Below are 19,154 nucleotides of genomic sequence, written 5' to 3'. Positions count from 1 at the left end.
CAGCGTTACCTCGCGGTGACCGCACGCTTTCGTCCGAGAGATTTTCATTCTCGTTCTCGAAGAGTACTCCGTTTCTCTTCTCCGGTTGCGCAGCGCGTGATTTTTCCGTGGCCCGTGCTCGCATCCGGTAAATCTGCACGCGCTGATCGTCGCTTCGTGAAGAAACCGCAAAGGAATAGGAATAGGGGAAAAAATGAAAATAATTCCCGCTCCGAAATTCGTGCAAACACGCGGCTACCACAGCGCGGACTGGCGGCGATCACGCGAGCGCATTATGCGTAGCACGCCCGTTCGAGAGAATTTGAATTCGCTCGACTCTCGCGATTCGCATTTGAATTTTCGAGTCCGACAGCGCGCTCGCTCGCACGTCGTCCGTGCGCGCAGCGTGCCGTAGGAACTCGCGCTTTTTCCTATTATCGGACCGCACGACTGCCAAGGAGGGCCAAAGTGCAAAGGGCGAGAACGCGAAACGGGCGGACGGAGGGAGAAGGAGAGGAAGAGAGAGGGAGAGTGGAGCAGACGGAGGGATAGAGAGGGAGTGGAGTCATGGAGGACAACGAGCGTGTGTTCGTGCGATCGTCGTTATTGCGCCGACGCTGTTGGCCTGCCGATTAACCTCGTTTAAGACCCCGTGGCGCACCACGTGATGCTGCCAGCCTTACCTCGCCCCGAAGCAGACCCAACCTATATGCTCGATTCCGCTCCGCTCGGCGGAGCGAGCGTGAGGCGACTAATCTTACACGACGTGGCCGAGAGAAGACCGAGGAACGTTGGAAGCCACACGATAGCATACTGGCACAGTCCTATAAGACTAGACGCAAAAAAGTCGAGATAACTGAATTAAAAGTGATCGATGGAGTTCATTTCGCAAATTTATAAGCACCTCGTCTTCGAAATTAGGGATTTGCTTAAAACATTTTTTTAATTTTTTTCTCCTTTTCTTTCTCCCTTCGAATGAGAAGAAATAGTTGATTTCTTGAATTAAAATGAAGATATTTTACGATAAATTTTTTTCTGTTTCCTTAAATATTTATTTGCACCACAATATTTTGCATTATACTATTTTATATTATTTTATATTACATAAAAATAATTAGAAAGGTTATTTCTTCAGTCACTTATGAAGAAACGCAAGGTGATTATAATATATGAAATTCGAAAGGAATAATTTCTGTTTCTGCAGATGTAGAAATCGATCATATATAAAATTTCAATCAAGTTTTTTTTTAAATCTTATCTTCTTCGGATTAATTTAATTAATTTTTTAATTTTCAATTAGAACTCTAAGGAAAAAAAAAGTTAGATTACGCTAAGATTATTCGATAATACAAAATCAATCCAGCTTGTTATTTTAATCATGACTATCACAGCTTTTTTTTAAATTTCTTTTCTTATTCCATAATCGTCGTAATAAATATCTTCTTATATGTAAAACAAAACGCCAATTAGTACGTCGATAAAAAATTTTTAATGCGAAAGATAGATTATAGAAGTCCGAAGTATAGAAACATTTTGTGGAACTACAAAGCAACATTGCGCAGTCAATTACTCTTAATCCATCTGTTTTTTTTTTTTTTTTTCGGCTAATTAGGGTTCGCGTTTTCCAGGAAACCGTAAGTTGTAATCGGGTGATGTAATTTTTGCAATACGCAACTCGTTTCGTTACGAACGATGCGCGAAACTAGTTGCATAGCCAAATGGGAAGTGACTTGTTATGTTGATTCAGGAAACTGTCCCCAATTTACTACCTCGCTGAATCGGATTATTAGTGCAATGCAGATTAAATAATTAGTACGAAACGTCGATACGTGCGTACGAGGCGTACGAGGGAGATACGTCAATCACTTGAAGTTTTTTGCTCTGGTCGCATGATATATTGCACTTTTTCAGCAGTTAGATAACAAAATCGAATCGCTTTCTCGATTGCGCAAAATGTGATTACCTGAAGTGGAATCTCGAATCTCGGTCCGGAGATAAAAATGAACGAAAAAAAGAAAAAGAAAAAAAAAATTACGTCGCCCCGATTTACTTTTTCTTCCAATTAATCTCGGATCCCATTGATCGATCCGTTAATTTAAACTTTCATCCATTATATCCTTTCCGCATTATTTCTCGCGATACGCGAAAACTTTTCGGCGGCGAAACCGCCGCTAAAATAATTCGGCCTCGGAATTCAATTCGCACTCTCTTCGCCGCCGTGCATTCAAGTTTCGGGAGAAAAATGCGTCCTCGTCGCCGAGATATCTTCTCGCGATAAAAGATACTATGTGGCTGCAAACACGCATGATATATCACGACGGCGGAGCGTCGCTTCGCGTTACTTTTTGATACCGTGTCGCGCAGCGTCGCAAGAATAAATCCTTTCATCCACGCACGCGGCCGTAGCCGCGGCCGTAGCGGCGCGATTCTATTTATTTTCGGTATTACGACATCGAGGCATTAGGTTCTTCTACAGCGACTTGTATTGTGACAGTGACTGTCGGCGGCACATGAAAATGCAATGATTTTTTTTTTTTTTTTTTTTTAAGTTTCTTTAGAATCGCACCGGCGGTCTAATGTCTCTCTTTTTACTAGTATTTTTTCACCGTTCTAAGCCACGTGTCATTTATTCGTCCTCTCTAAACTATATGACAATAATAATAATAATAATAATAATAATAATAATAATAATAATAATAATAATATAATAAAAATAAATATAATAATAATGAAAATCGATCGTGTAGTGATATATAGTTCACATGAAAATAATATTGTAATAGATTAAAATTGTAATTATATAAATTAATCGTGAGAATTATTGAGCTTTCGGACATTTATATGGTTTATAAATTCAATCAAATTTATTTGGACAGATATGAATTCCCTCTTTCTTTGCCACTCCCGTGGCCTAGTGAAACCCGACGCTCTCTCGTACTTTAGGATTAAGCTACTGGTCTACTGGGTGATGTTACATTATACGCAGACGTGCACAAGACGCGGCGAGACCTCCCGAAGGGACGGGGGGGGCAAACTGCATTTCGTATTTATGCCGATCAATATGAGGGATATAAACGAGAGTAAGTAGTAGAAGGGTAAAGAGTCGGGGAGACCTCAGACTTTCCAATTCGGCCAATTACGCCGTATAATGGCGTACCCTCCCGTTCCTATCTTTTGATTGTTCCCACTGATTTTCTACTGTGTCTTCGCTCGTTGTTTGCTTCCCCTGCTGATAATTCCGCCTGGCTCTTTCCCCTCTGCAAACTCACTGCATAATATAAACGTTTCCCAAACACATTTATCAATTAAGAGAATCTTCGCTGTAGACGTTAATTAAAATTAATTGGACGCAAATTGATCGTTTATTCGTTTCTGTCGAGATCCCGTGTGTCTAAGTCTCGCGTCAATAACGTTCTATACGCGTTATAAAGCTAATTTATTAATAATTACCTCATATTAAAGTAATTCTAAGAGCCTTTTTTTTATCCCAAACAGATCCCGCAAGTCGATCTGTAGTCGACCTGTGGTCGATCATCGAGGACGAGGAAGGACGATTATCCTTTGTCTGTTTTTTTAGCCTCGAATGAAAGATCGGCGTGCTGCTGTTTGCTTCGATTCTATGCGCCTGTGAGTGATCGATGTCACTTATGGTCACTGTCGCGGACGTCATCGTCGGTGACCCGACGACTGTCGACCACGAGAAATGCAAGCCGGCAAGTAGACGCCGATAAGTCGCGTGCGAAGCGCCGTTTCATTTTTCATTCACTTTCCTACGATCGATATACCTACGTCGCTCTTCGTACCTACTCCACTGTCCGATCGCGAGACGAACTACAGATTTACGCATATATTGTCAATATAAGCATACAGGCAAAGCGCAATGGATGGATTCGTTATTATCGTATAAAAGTCGCTTAGAGTCTTGAGCTATTATTACGCTAATGAGTATTATTACGCTAACGCTATTTATAATCATTGTTCTTTGCCAAGCGATAAGCTTGCGATTATTATACGATAATTTTAGCATTTGCTTTTGATAAATGTGTAAAGCAAAGAGAGCACGCTTTTTTCCGATATGACTTTTTTATCTTAACTTTTTTCAAGACTGGCATGCCTGTGATGATCAGAAAAACTGTATTCATATATCGCTATTGCATATAACGAATGTTCTCATGAAATGAGAATCTCATTTTTGAAGCTATCAATCATTAACAGTTGAAAATGGAGTTTTCGCGTTCTAATTTCTCGTCCGCGAAATGTGCGATGTCATCTTCGACTTCTGGTCTTTCGAATACGACTTTCCGATTTCAATTCTCATCGTTGAACTAAAATATATATATATATATATATATATATATATATATATAAAAAAGTCAATATTTAAAATCGTTTTTACTTTTTATATTAAAGATCAGCCAAGGAAATCTTAATTCCATTAGGCAAAATTGTACAATAATTTGATAGCTATAACGTCGAGGCCGAGGTGAATTATTATCACGATGTTAATAACTCTTCTAGATAGGCCGCGCAAGTGTTTCGTAAAATAAGGGGGTTTGTTGTGTGTAATAATTTTGATAAAAATTATGGTTCGGCGACTCGAAACGCAGAGTACTAAGACACTTTGATAACGACGATAACGACGCAGAGTACTAAAAGCACTTTGTACATTCGTCGAGCGTGTTTCTCGCTTTCGGTTAATTATCGGCAGATGAATCGTACTGAAAGCTTAACACTGTGTGTAACATTAAGACCCGTTCCTCCGCGATTCGTGCTCTTTCACAATATGTTGGACGATTATTTTTGGCGTGCCAGGACCGTACACGCGTCAATCCATTTGATGGATAGGCTGGAAGAGAGGACGAGAAAAAGAGTACCGGCAACTTGAATGTGGCCCGACATAGTCGAGCCACCTTTGCCGAAGAAATAATCCGCGCGATCTAATATTTAATTTTTTATTTTGTGTCAACCACGTCGTAATTAACTCCCACTCCGATGCGATGTCCGATAATTATTAATATTACCATAATTTAATATGCTTTTGTTATGGGCAGATATTTTTTTTTTTTACTATCCGATCTGATTTTGTTCCTGCTATTTGCCTGCTTATTTGTATCGTATTGGATATATCGCGTTTGAACGAAACTGTACGGTCGGCGTGCAGCGCGGGATCATCTTCGGCTTTATTAATATGACAGAACGAGAAACAATTGGCTCGCGACGCGTATACCTCCGTAATCGCTCTTACGGACGACGCGTAATAATATAATAGTGCCAACTTTATGGTGCACCAGATGCTGCCTGGTCATTTCAAGATGTTGGCTCCAACATCTGCCATTCGCCGACAGTCGGTTTTCGATGCCGTTTAAATCGTTCGAACGTACGGAGATCAAGGTAAAGGTTAATTACTTCGTTCTCCGTCGACGGCTTCTACGATCTTGCCTTACAAAAACTTGTATGAATTAAACGAAATAGGCAGAAATTTATTTTACTGAGATACAAGTAACCTAAACTTTTCGCGATAACATTCGTCGAAAGAACTTTTTTTTTATTTTTTTTTTTTTCCAGTTGTTCCCTCTTTTACCCGACGAAATGAGAATTAACTTAAACGAGAATTAAAAACACATGGCGTGTAATTTTGTTTTATGAAACGATCATAGTTTATCGTTGTTTCTACGCTTTGTCACAAACCTGTGATTTTTAAAGATTAAGAATTCAGTTTCGCGGAGTAATTTCCGCCTATTCTTCTAAATCCATTAATTTTTTTTGTCAAGGCAGAGCGGTAATGACGTTGTATAACGGTCAAACAGTTCTTCCCCCCAAGTTATTTCTTATGTTTCGCTATTATTATCCACAGGCCAATTGGAGAGATTATTTGTCGAGCCTTGTGCATCTCTAACCTCAAGGTCCCTCGCGATATCCGCGAGTCTAAAGAAGCGTTTAGCACCGCGCGATTTCGCTCGTTAGCACATGTCGCTCGATCCTCCTCGAGGTACTCATCCGCGAAAATTTTTCTAACGGTGACAGAGTAGAAGAGACCATTTTCGAGGAGAGATCCTTTTTCCGATTGTATTAACAAGAATTTCCTAAGTAATAGCAAAAGACAAGCTCAATTTATCCTATTATCCCAATTCTTCCACGACTCACGAGATAATCTGAGATTTACTTCGTCAAAAAGTTGCTCGCGGAACAATAAACTTGTCAACGGTTGAACATAAAGCGTTCCAGTTTCAACGGATAACTTAGATAAATCCTAATGCTTATTCACACGACAGATGAACTTGCGCACTTGGAAGATATGAATTTTAAATACGTGATAAGAGAATATCGCGAGATATTTGTTGAAATAAATCCGCTGTTTTAATCGCGTAAAGATGTAAAATAATTCGATTGACGTTTTCATTAATGTTATTCGATCGGTTTGCGATTTTCGTCGGGACGATTCTCCTATATCTTCGGTTAAAGATTCGGACTGTCGAGGTCGATCGCTCGTGGCCTGGCGTGGCCTCCAAGCGAGTACCGCTTTTCTGGCAACTCGCCAAAACTTATGCCAGGTTTCAACATACCGGCCGACATGAGTATTTTCGGTTTCGCGGCGAAACGACGACGGCCTGTCTCTCTTTCTCGCTTTTCCCGCTTTTCTGTTTATCCGTTTTTCCTCCCGTTACGCTTTCTTGAGGGAAAAACGAAGGGACGATCTCTCTCTCTCTCTCTCTCTCTCCCTCTCGGACGGATTGTCGGTGAATGGATTCATCAACGATATCCGAATCGATTAGTTTCAATTCTCGATACTCGATACTCAGATATAGAAGTTTTGTTTACATGTTCTACATGGCATCGAAGATTGAACTCTAAAATTATATTGGATTTTTTAATCCCACTTCGTTAGACTTTTGTCAGAGCACAAGTGTAAATGTTTAATTAGCGTTCGGCGAGATGAGTGTGGTGGCAACGTGTGATTGGTCTCTTGATAAAATGCTTTCGCTGTGTTAGTAAGTCATTTAATCATCATTGTGCCGACGGGATATTCTACTCGATCGCTCTTTCGTATCCTACATTTTCCGAGAGATCATTTTGAGAGCGAGTAATTTTCTCTGCATTTGCGTATAAAAATTTAATATCATCATTCGTTAGAGAAAACAATAATAACTCTTTTAAAATACATATAGCTTTCCATCGATAATTAAATTAATTTAAATATAAAATCATCAATAGTTTCGTTGATTGATATAAAAATTATTTTCTGTTAATCGATTAATCGATCGATTATTAGTTTAGTTTATAGAGTTATTAGTTTATAGAGTTAGTTATTAGTTTATAGAGTTTATCATATATTATATAAAAAAAATTTAATTGTCTATAAGTCGTTGAAGCACGCCTTGAAATTTGAGTAGAAATATTAAAATCCGTGTTGGAAAATCATTAAGTATTAGAAGCAGAAATAAAGATTACTTATAAAATTAATCTTAATAATTAATAATCTTAATATAAATAAAATATCGCAGCAATATCATATAAATAAAATATAAAGAATTGCTTTCATCATCTAGCTAAAGATTTGAGACCGAATATATGTTCCTTTAAACAAAATACATAATGAATCGATACGATAATAATATTCGATAAATCCCATCTTAGATAAACCCCATTTGCGAGCCTTAATAAATGACGATCTGAAATTAAATTCGGTAAATTCGGCACAAATTTAATAAGTATAATTTTGATATTCGATTTAAGAGAATTACAAGATACACATCTGTAACAACACTTACTATGCCAAGTTTAAGAATTATTTAATAAAATTATTATTAAAATTATTATTATTATGCTCTCTCGCGGAATAATTTCATCAACGTACAAGTCGACGATGTCTGACGATTGCTGTCTCGAGAAAACGAGAGAGATCGATCTCGACGTTGAAGGAAACCTGTCCCTAAAATATCGTGTCGGCTCGTTCTGGAAATCTAATTTACGTATATGCATCGCATATGCATGCACTTATCATTCACAGCTGGCTGAGCAAAACACCGCCGCGATCCGCCGTGACGCGTCTTGCGTCTAGTCCTAAAGTTGCTAGGCGAAATAGTCACGCAGTGCGCGCATACATGCGTGTGCGGACTCGTCATTAGCGCGACTATCATTAGCCGGCAAGGCCGCGTTCAGGGCCGTCGACGGACACCACGGACCCCCGTTTGTTTCTCAGGAGGTTCGAGTTTCACGCTGTGCGACGAACAGCGCAATTTCAATTCAACCGATCTCGCGATCGTGTTTCTCTCCCTCGCGATATTATTACGCAAACAAAAGGGAAAGTCAAGAACGAGTATGCGAAAAGACAATTGTAATGTGGTATCAATAAAGCGTACAAAGTATCAGGGTAAATACACGTAAATAAGTACACGACATCTCGAAATTTGTTTGTAGGTGTAATAAAGATACTGTCGTGGGCAGTTATGATGATAAATTTATATAAAACTCGATAAAAAGGAAAATAAAAGAGCTATAAAACTCAATTTTAATCCCTAAAGATATTTTGCATCGAATCAACGAGCGACTAACTCCCTCACTGTGCTCTATAATATAAACACATTTCCATTTCTTTTCCTGAAAAGATATACCATTATTTTTCTCTGATTTCTAAACATCATCGGGGCGTATTTAAAGACTGAGAATTTTGAGAAGAATCTCGTGAATGCCGCTCATCAGAATGCACGGAGTGTATAGAAGTTTCGCTTTTAGGATCCTCGTCTTTGAAAACGTCGTTCCCTTTCGCCTCCATTTCCTCCATCTCGCCGGAATCGGCGCGTGTTCTGACTCTTCCCGCATTTGTTTCTTCTCTCGTTCTCGTTCTTCTTCTTCTTCTTGCTCCTCTTCTTCTTCTGCTTGGTCTTCTTCCTCTGCTTGCTCTTCTTCTTCTTCTGCTTGGTCTTCTCCTCCGTCTTCGAGATGGACGCCTCCCCCTCCGCTTTCTGGCTCGTTCTCTAGCTTCCTTAGCGAGTCTTCTCCTTCTGGCGCGTTCTCTAGCTAACCTTTTCCTTCTCTTTCTGGCGTATAATCTGGCGCGCCTTTTCCTTCTCTTTCTGGCGCGTACACCAAATCGCCAAGGTTGTTCTGGACAAGGTTCCATCACTCCGTCACTCATGCCATCCCCCAACGAGAGTTGTCTCAGGTAGTCGTGATTGCACGAGTAGTATCCTCTGACAATGCAGATATAAAATATGTGATACCACAGCAATCGTTCCAAGTAAATTATGATAAATTATTATAGTCGCCTTCGCATTCGACGTCCTAAAGCTATTGTCATGAAAGATTGTAGTATATACACGTGACGAAGAATATTTTACACGCAGTAGATGATTTTTTTTTTTTTTCTTAAATAGATAGGCCTAATTATTCAACATTTGAAGGTTGAAGTTTAGTTCTCTTTTTAATCACAAATTAAGCGTCTTTATCAACGCATGTAACATTACATCGACCACGCAGGGTGTGACACAACGATTATTTGATCAAGTGAGAACACTGCGTGTGCGATGCGATCAAAATATTTTTTTACGAAGTGGGTCACGTATCGCCCCTCGTAATCGTGACTTAATCTATTGCGTTTTATTTTTGACCCAGCGGCTTTATCATTGGCATTGATAAGCGAGTTTTTCGTAGTGCAGAAAACATAACATCGTAAATACGTCCAATATGTAACGCGATACACTAACGGCCTCTTTTCAAGTAATTTTTCTCGCAATTCTCGAGAAGTCAAAACATTACAACCAATTTCCAAAATAACATCCACCGTAATAAAACAAAATTTTAATGCCAACCGTTGCTCAACCTTGGGTCTTTGTAATGTCGTAAAAATCCGGCGTCGCGAGCGAGAGATTAAATCCGAGAAATAAAATGATACCGAAATTCGCTTAATATCGTGGATAATTTAAACGGGGGATTTGCGTTAAATTCGTACCGTTTCGAACGTTTAAGAATCCCATAGGATAAGCCGCGTCGTAAAGCCAACTGGACCTGCCGTCTGGTCTCCTCGATAGGAACATCGTACTCCTGGGAAATATAGTTACTAATTTCCCGCGATGTCGAACCTTGCACATCTTGCAGCCTACGTATAGCGTTTACAACCAGTGCCTCGACCTTTGGAGTCCGCCTAGCAGGCATGTCTACTAATTTTAGCAAATAATTCTTTAGTGTACCTTATGTACATAGCTACGTCATCATGATAACTTTTATTACCGATATATACTATTACTCGTTAAAAGCGTATAAAACATTCGTGGCAGTTTTATCATTTGTCTAAATATTAAAATTTACTAAAAGGATTTTTATAAAAGAAACAGTACGTAAGGTCTTAAGTGGACTCGAATGAAAAGAAATCTAAGGATCCGCTTGGATGTAAAACTATCTACCTACGTTGTATTCCCGTTGAACGTGACGGGAATGTATTTAATTATACTTCCTTTCCGAGAATGTGTATTGCAATCCATCAGATATAAATGGCACAATAAAATTCTGTATGTCTTATCGACTTTGAGGTTGATTTATATTCCCTGCATTTTTTTATTATTCATTTCAATTCGGTACATGAAATTTCCATTGACTTCTGCGAAACGGTATCCAAGGGAAATGATCGTCATTCTCATCGACGATCAGAGTGTCGTTGTTTTTTTTCTCGAGTTTTTTATATCGAAATCGCTGTAGTTATAAAAACGCAATAAATGATTAAGTCATTACTATATTATGCATAGCGACGTATATACTAACTGCGTAAAATATTTTTGAAAAATGTTATTGACTTCATAACAAAAATATCTTCACTTTCGATAAAGAAATCGTAAATTTTGTGTTATTTCGCATCTTTACCGGTTTCCCTTGAACTTCGTTCCTGGCTATCTAGCACAGAGGCTTGTAATCGGACTAACAATCAAAGTACGGCGATGAAAGTCTTGGCCGAGGCGAATAAATTATGATCGAATCGAATATCTGCTTAATGACTAAAATGTCTCGAGTTCGTTAGCAATCGGTTCTCTTAAATTAATATTTACATTGTCATTCTGGAAATAGCGAAGAAAAGACTTTGAAATAAATTATACGTTTCAATAATAGTAATTAATTAATAGGTAATCGCGTAGGTTAAATTATTTTATATGATTTAAAATCTTTTTACAACTACCGCTTGACTATTCTGTTTCTTCCAATCTTTTTAATTTTTAAAGTTTCAAGTAATATCACATCTCGCAGGAATTTATCTATTAATTTAAATTGAATGTAATTATATCTAGTCTAACGTTAATTTAAAGTAATCCATATTTAGAATGAATTGTAATTAGTACCATAAAGTCTTCATTATCACGCAAAAAGGCATAATCCAAAATGTCTATTTGCAGAGGACCTTCGGTCCTTCATTTCCCTCGCTCTTTTTTTTTGTCGCTATCTCGAACAAAAATAAAACGGCGCAAAATGGCACCAGAGTAGTATGTCAGACGTTCGTATCGTGACAGCTCGAAATTTTTTTCTTATATCTTTGTAAATATAATTCTCTTCCGGCTATTTGAATCCAAGGCGATATCGGACCATTATCTACATTATATCGTTTTTTAATGCAAAACAAATCTTTATATATATCTACACAAAATATTTTTGACGCGATGGATGTTGTTTTATAAATATATTAAATGCGGATATTATTTTATAAATGTATTATTTTATAAATCTAAGTCACACATTAAGATTTATTTCTGTGAATTTCTAAGAATCCCGTAGGCATTCTGTACAAATAGGAGCACAAGTGTTTAAATTACCAGCCGATTTTCTTATTATATGATATAATGTGATAACAGAAAGTCTGTCTTATCACGAAAATCGGCGTGACTTATCATCTTATCGATGGTGTTGTAGCCACGAGAACTGGCAGATATAATATACTTTATTGGTCTCATTTATGTTGCAAATGTGAGCAAAGACTGTTGAAATTGATCGTTTGACTTCTAAAGTATTTGCAATAAAATTATCAGCGTTGCGAATGATTTGTTATATCGTTATGTGTCATGATGATTGAAAAGGAATAAATAATGTATCGTGTCAGACATGTGTTAATTGATATTTGTGCTGCTATCTATACAGGGTGTTTCAGATTTAACACACACATTTTTTAATTTTTTTTATGTGGAATTTTTTAAAATAATTTCCTTCCTTAATAAAAACTTTATGAACAATATCTTTTATTATTTTTTCTATTTGATATTAAACGATTTGTCAGTTAAGTGTCAAATGAAAATGAACTTGGAGCGTATTTCATCGGAAAAAATTATTTTATTCCATTTTAAAATCATTTTTTAATTTTTTTATTTTCACTTTACTCAAAACTAAAAATCTTTTATATGAAGATTATGATATTCTCAATTTAATCAAATTAAGAGTGAAATTTTCCTAAAAAGATTATAATTTTTGCTTATATATGAGAATACATAATCTTGCTTTTAAACTGTTTTTTTTTCTGTGTGAGAAGTCTTAAATATAAATTATTCCAAAAATTTCTATACGAAAGAAGACATGGGAAATCCGACTATTTTTATACACAGGTACGTTTTCTTTAATAATTAAAAAAAAAAATAAAATTCGGTTCGAAATAAAAAGTGAAAGATCCTTCGGTAAATCACGTTAGAGTTCCTGTAGAGTGCAGCACGGATCACGTACAGACTCTGCTGGCATCTGGTATCCGCTTCAAGGGAATGGTTTTACCAAAGTCCGTCACTGATATCATGCTCGCAACGATAACATAGAAACCATCAATGCCTAAGCTTGATAGCTTGCCAACAACTCCTCTTTTTACTCCTCTTTTACTCTTTCGTCCCAATAATAAAATATTTAAATGATAATAATATGTAAATATCACACCCACGCCTCCCGCGATTGTGAGAGACAATTAACGAGGGCAAGGGTCACGACGACGAGTGGTCTTCTTCGCGAGTCGAGATAGACGAGAAGAAAAATGACAGGAAATTATCTATAAATTGCTAGAGAGACGATATATATGCGTTCTCCAAGCATTCACCTGCGCGTGCAAGGGCACCGGACATGCGAGTCGCACACATAAGCATCGCGAATCATCGGTGTGTGTGTGTGTGTGTGTGTGTGTGTGTGTGTGTGTGTGTGTGTGTGTGTGTGTGTGTGTGTGCTGTGTGCTGCGCGTTTGTCACATGCGACACACACGCACGTTCCCGTGCAAATGATGATTACTGTCGGTGTATCAATGTTATGTGCTCAATAGCGGACGGAAACGAGCTCCGGCAAACATTTTGCCATATCTGTTTCGCCCCGCTTACACCTGCGCTCTTACAATATATAATTTATTTAAATACGCTCGGAATTGTAAAACGGCAAAAGTAACGCGTGATTGATAGTCGTAGTGATTAGAAAATAAATTCTACCTGCTTCAAGTACATATTCGGAGATAGTAATCATCACACGCTCGTAAACGCCGCCGCGCTATCCGCGCAAGGTACATAGGTTCTCCAAACCTGACAGGAGCAACAGAGAATTAATTTACAAAGTGGAAAATATTTTTGCTATATTTTACATCTATATTGCACGTTTGTATGCGCGCGCGCGCGCGCGCGCGCGTGTGTGTGTGTGTGTGTGTGTGTGTGTGTGTGTGCCGTTAACGTGTGTCCATTGTTAGCATTTTCGACCTTGCAACACGCGAGAATGTGCACGAGGAACAATCGGGACGGTCAAGGAGAACTTACTGAATAATCGGCTTCGCGAGGGAAAATGATTGCGCTGGCTATGAATGAAAAGAAGGAAGCCATGAATTTCTGATTACCGTGCACTCTGTAAACACCGTTTCGGAGCGGAGATCACGAATAACGATGTGTCGTCCGTGGACAGGCAAAAACCTTTATCATAATCGTATTGTCACTTCCTGACATTTCTGAGGATTTTTCTGATGAGATCGTAATAACCACCGTGTGGAACAATGTCCAAAAAAAAAAAAGATTATACTCTTAGAGCAATCGTATGCCTAGCGAGATATGTCTTTTAATCGTTAAATGTACGATACCTCGAGAATATTGCGTAAGCTTTGTGGGGACTAATGGATATAGGAAGAGTCTCGCTGGACCGTCATTACTAATACTAGAAGTCATTAATACTATAAAAGTCATTTTTTATTTTCTTAAATTAATACCTCTCTTTTTTTTTATTAAAATATAATTTTCGACTTTTCTTCCATTACCCTCTTTATTTCGATAGAATTAATTATTAATTGTGATAATATCGATAACAATATTGTTTGAAAACATTGCGATACGTTCGCGCCGAGTGTACTTTCTCCGTTTTCGGAAATTCGGAAAATTCTCGAATTCTCGGATATCCTTTGCGAGCTTGTTAATATCAGCGGGAGACGGGTTTAGCGAGGATTTAGAGCGTAATCATCGCGCGGCTCTTACGAAGTTATTACTGGTGTAAAGATGAATCTGTAATATTGAGGCGAGTCGGCTCGACGCGGCCGAGCGAAAGTGCCTCGGCCGCATAAATGTCGGGCCGACTCGGTCGGGGACCGAGAAGGTGGCTTAACGAATGTGGAGAGATCGGTGAACCGGAAGCGAAAGGCGCGCGCAGCTTCACGATTCGTTTGGTACGACGCATACATAAGATCGTCAATCTCCCAGCCTTTAACGCTTCGCGGAACTAGAAATCTGTTTTTCACGCTCGAACCACGCGTGCTTTGTTCACGCATTTCTAGATTGTCGTGCGTGCGAACGTGAATTTTCCGTCATTTTTTTTTTTTGTTTAAAATCACATGTTGCAGAAGTTGACCATGGAATACGGATTGGACAAGCGCGATGGGAGAACTATGAAAAATTTGTCCGACAAAGACGTAACATGCTAACGAATCACACTAACAAACGTAAAAAAAAAAAGACTTAATCCTGATAATCAGCAGTCCCGATATAATCTTAATCTTTGATGATAATTATTTTTCACGCGGCACCTTTTCGAATCGCGGCGGTCATTAATATTTCTCACCCGCGCAAGATCGCCCGATGAATTGAATTGGATCGATCTTTTGTCTTTGGCGCGGCATTTTTATCGCGTTCGCATTCATCGTGAGAAAACGTTGTTTCCATGTGTGTCGATTAAAAAGGTAATTATCACGTTACGCTTGCGATGCAACGCGACCTTCGGCGCTGTCGAGCCGGACGCGGATGTTTCTAGGCGCGTCCGCGCGGAGATTATCGCTTGGACTTACCGCGCGTACTTTCGCGCTCGTCAATTTTTGCGACGACGAGAGATCCTCTCGCGGGGGCAGGATTTTATAAAGGGCGGCGCCGAACAATCGCCGATTCTTTTGGAAATTGGAAACGCGATATAAATGGAACGTGACCTCCAATAACTCGAAGATACCCGGGATGCAGCATCGGAGACTCGGCATCGGAAACGGACGCCCACGTGCGCTCTTATTAGATGCAGCGCGATTCACGTGGCGCAACACGTGAGCGAGCAGCTATCACAGCGGGAATTTCTACCGAGGGTGGCTTCGCGGGTGGCACGACGAAGGTGGGGATCGTTAAATCGTTGCGAAGCAAACGTGTGAAAGAGGCGAGGGGAGAAACTCGCTCTCTCTCCTCAGTCGCTTGTCACAATATAGAAACGATTGCGCAATTATTACGATGTGAAATAAATAAAGCGTGAACCTCTTAGATAAGTAATATTAGCCGCGATTTTTTGCGCCAACTTCACTGCACGACATTGCTGTCACAATATCGATCTTTATCAAATGTGAGGATTAACTGTGTTTCTATGTAAATTGTATTTTTCTTACGATTACGATTTTATTTTTAGTTTTTTAATCGGCTTTAAGCTAACAGGTATTTACTTAAACCTGAAAAAAAATTTTCTGAGAATTTTCTATAATCTTCAAAGCAAAAATTGATAAAAATTCCCAATAAAATGAAAATATTTTAAACGCATCTTAGAAATAAATATATATTTATTGTGAAAATTCTAATACTTACATTCATAAAAGTTTATCACAAGATAAAATTAAAAATCACTCGATTTTTAATATTAAAATTTGAAAAATTTTGAAAAAAGTATAAGAATTTAAAAAAATAAATATTTTATATCGCATACATGTCTTTAGTTTCATAAGCTATAAATAAAAAATTTTGTGATAGATAATCGGTACAAAATTTAACTTTTTCGAAACTATTAAAATAAATATCAATTTCCATTATACAAAATTACATCTAATACGAAAACATTACCTTCAATACTGAATACCGTAAAATTAATATCATAAAATTGATATGCTTTGATGTTTAGAATGATTGGACCCACTATTGCGTTAACAATTAAATCGATAAATCTCGATTAATAATATAAAGATAAAATATTAAAAAAAAGTAAAAAAAATTCCCTGATTTTTCAAAGCAAATAAATTCTCTAAGAATCCCAGATTTTTCCAGATAATATACATTTCGGCTAATTTTCAATACTCTGTACCTTTAGTAATCACAAAATTGTGCACTCTGACAATTTCCCTTCGAAATGTAAGAAAATGCGTCCCTAAGTGACGCAAAGACGAGCTGTTCCACGGCGATAGAAGCGACGAGAGAATTATCTCATGCATGACAGAGACAGAAGAGCCACGGGGAATCGCCAGATCAATTTATATTTTAATCGTCCCGTTTGCGTGCGGGAGGGAAGAGGGAGGGAGGCTTTTATCTGTCGCATGCCAGGCGATGGCCCATCCGACCCATCTGCCTCAATCATCGATCGGAGAAGAAACAAATGCGGCACCACGCACGACAGAGTCAGAGTCGGCCCACGCCGATCTACGGGTCTAAGCATCGACGTCTACCGGGATACGATCGTCGCTCGACCGGAAAATACAAAGGGATGTGCGCGCGACGTATATAGGTAGTCCGGCGTTGCTGCAGTTGATGGATCGAGTCGGTTATAGGCGAGGAGACGAACGCTCGTAAACCTACCGGTTTGGACAGCTCGTAATAAACACCACGTATTCGTAACGCTCAATTTTGTCAAGCATTTTAAATAACGCATTCTTCAGACCAAGCGAACTTCTAGTCGCGACGCGACTTAAGACAATAGATAAAATATGAATTCCTAATTCCATCGATTTTTCGTCGGCTGGAATCTTTAGGGGATGGATCTTTCTTCTCTTAATTTCTGAGTATTTGATGTTAAATATATTGAATAATCGGGATCTTTTATTTATAAAAGGGATAAAGTGGTTTTAGAAAAAAAGATTATATATCAATTGTTTATAATTCAGAATTTATTGGGGTTGATGAAAATTTTCAAGGAAATTGATCGAAAGTCTCCCTTGAAATCGATATGTGCGAATATTTACGAACACCCTGTATTCTACTCGATATTTATCACTGACTACTGAATGTGTAGTCGATGCTTATCTATGAACGGTCGACGCTAGTGCGCGCGCGATGCAAATGCAATGTCAGGTGAAAAGAATAAGGAGAGGTTACGGAAGCGAGAGAAATTCCGAAGACGGTGTATGCAAGAACGAATGTACGAGTACGTTGACCTGGAATGACCTGACCTGCGACAATCCAACGTGTCTGACGATAAACTGCAATATATCAAAGTAATCGTATGCGTGCATTATCGGCACCGATATATAGATGCACACATTATGCAATAGTCTCACCGCTTTTACGTAAATAGTAACATACGAGCAGTCTTATGCATACGAGTAAGCAATTCGATGACGATTGGATTGGATCTATTCCGATTCTAGTCGGTTTCATATCAGCTATCGATGACCGCGACAGGTTCACACGATAAAATTATTTTCTTTCTTTGCGAATTTTCCTCGAAATGAAAAAGAGGTCTAATATCAAAGGTCTAATATTAAGATACAATATTAATAGGAGGCTCGAAAATATCGTATGATTTCGAACGAGAGTGTCGGAAGAAAGAAACGAGCTTTTATTCTCGATGCGCTTAATGTTCACCTGTATTCATTTGCCGGATTCGGAATTAACACCGGAGCGCTCTTTCTAGAAATGCCCTCGAGTGGGGGGGTTGTGGGCGAACACGTGACTGGAAAACGTGCCCGCCGATGCACGTGGACCCGGGCACAACCCCCCGACACCGGCTGTCGACGGCGCCTCGTGCCCTCAACCCTCTTTCGTTCTCTCGCGGAGGACAAGCTTCGGTTCGTTTCAGTCATCGCCGAGTCTCTTCGGGTTGCGTGCGTACGAAATTGCATCGACGGTCCTCGTGACGACCGCGTCGCGAGTCCCTCCTTTCCGCGTACGAGACCGACCGGAATGCGTCCGCACGCATAAAATCGGCCGATTACACGAAGGGAGACATTATGGTGCACCTCCTACCCCTAATCCATCGCGAGGTCGCGATTGTGCCTTCGCCGATTCGACCCGTGACGCGTGGGTGATAATCGATAGATTTAGACACCTCGGAGAAGTTAGCGGAGTTCGCGTGACGACGACGCGACGACGAGTTTAATCGCCGCGACTTTGGCTCATCGAACTCGAGATCGACACCGCAACGGAGGTTTCATCTTTTCGTGGAGATAATCGAGTCGTATCTCTTATCTTTTCACATCATCGTGATTTTCCGTGTTATTCACGTTAAATTGCAAATTGCCGCCCGTAATACATCCGACTCGCTGTTTTTGTTAATCGCACAATAGCATAAAGTAGCACAGCAAAAGGCGCTTTTACTTTTCTTCGTTTTGAGGAGATGTGGAGTTTCTCTCTTTTCTTTTTTTTTTTATATGATGAAATATATGCGAAAGATTAACAAAATTTATATAATCTGACGTGATTGAGTTACGGTATCAATGACAGCTTGTAATATTTCGAAGGACTTTATTGACGTAAAAGAAATCAGATATATATATATATATATATATATATATATATATATATATATATTTGATGTGTTTTATCTCTTTATATGTTTACTTTCATTATTGTGATGTAACTTTCCGGTTATTATCGTGTGTATATTTAAAAGATGAAATTTGCGATTGGCATATCATGAAATACTTTTACATTTTCTATAAGTGAAGTGACCACAATTTTCTAAATACTCTGTATTTTTAGATTATTTATAAAGAAAATGGAATATGAATATATATAATTTCAAACTAATATTTTATAATTTATTTC

At 38.7% G+C, this 19,154-nt stretch overlaps 2 protein-coding genes across 2 annotated transcripts in view; one reads left to right on the top strand and one right to left on the bottom strand.

The window, feature by feature from the left end:
* The window catches only part of LOC105426906 (PAR-domain protein 1), a 72,929-nt gene that overhangs the window by 1,607 nt on the left and 52,168 nt on the right, over positions 1-19,154 (top strand). The gene's annotated exons all lie outside the window — the stretch shown is intronic.
* On the bottom strand, positions 8,298-10,218 carry LOC105426907 (uncharacterized). The gene is made up of 2 exons (XM_089072193.1): positions 9,929-10,218; positions 8,298-9,170 (listed from the first exon to the last, which is right to left on the bottom strand). The coding sequence occupies exons 1-2, from the start codon at positions 10,129-10,131 to the stop codon at positions 8,618-8,620; spliced, it is 756 nt and encodes a 251-aa protein (XP_088928319.1). The 5' UTR covers positions 10,132-10,218; the 3' UTR covers positions 8,298-8,617.

The sequence above is a fragment of the Pogonomyrmex barbatus genome, unplaced genomic scaffold (assembly GCF_055798465.1).
Source record: "Pogonomyrmex barbatus isolate J1 unplaced genomic scaffold, ASM5579846v1 scaffold13, whole genome shotgun sequence".
In the NCBI taxonomy this organism is placed as follows: domain Eukaryota; kingdom Metazoa; phylum Arthropoda; class Insecta; order Hymenoptera; family Formicidae; genus Pogonomyrmex; species Pogonomyrmex barbatus.
Note: the sequence above shows the minus strand (reverse complement) of the source record. Positions and strands in the feature narration are given on the sequence as shown.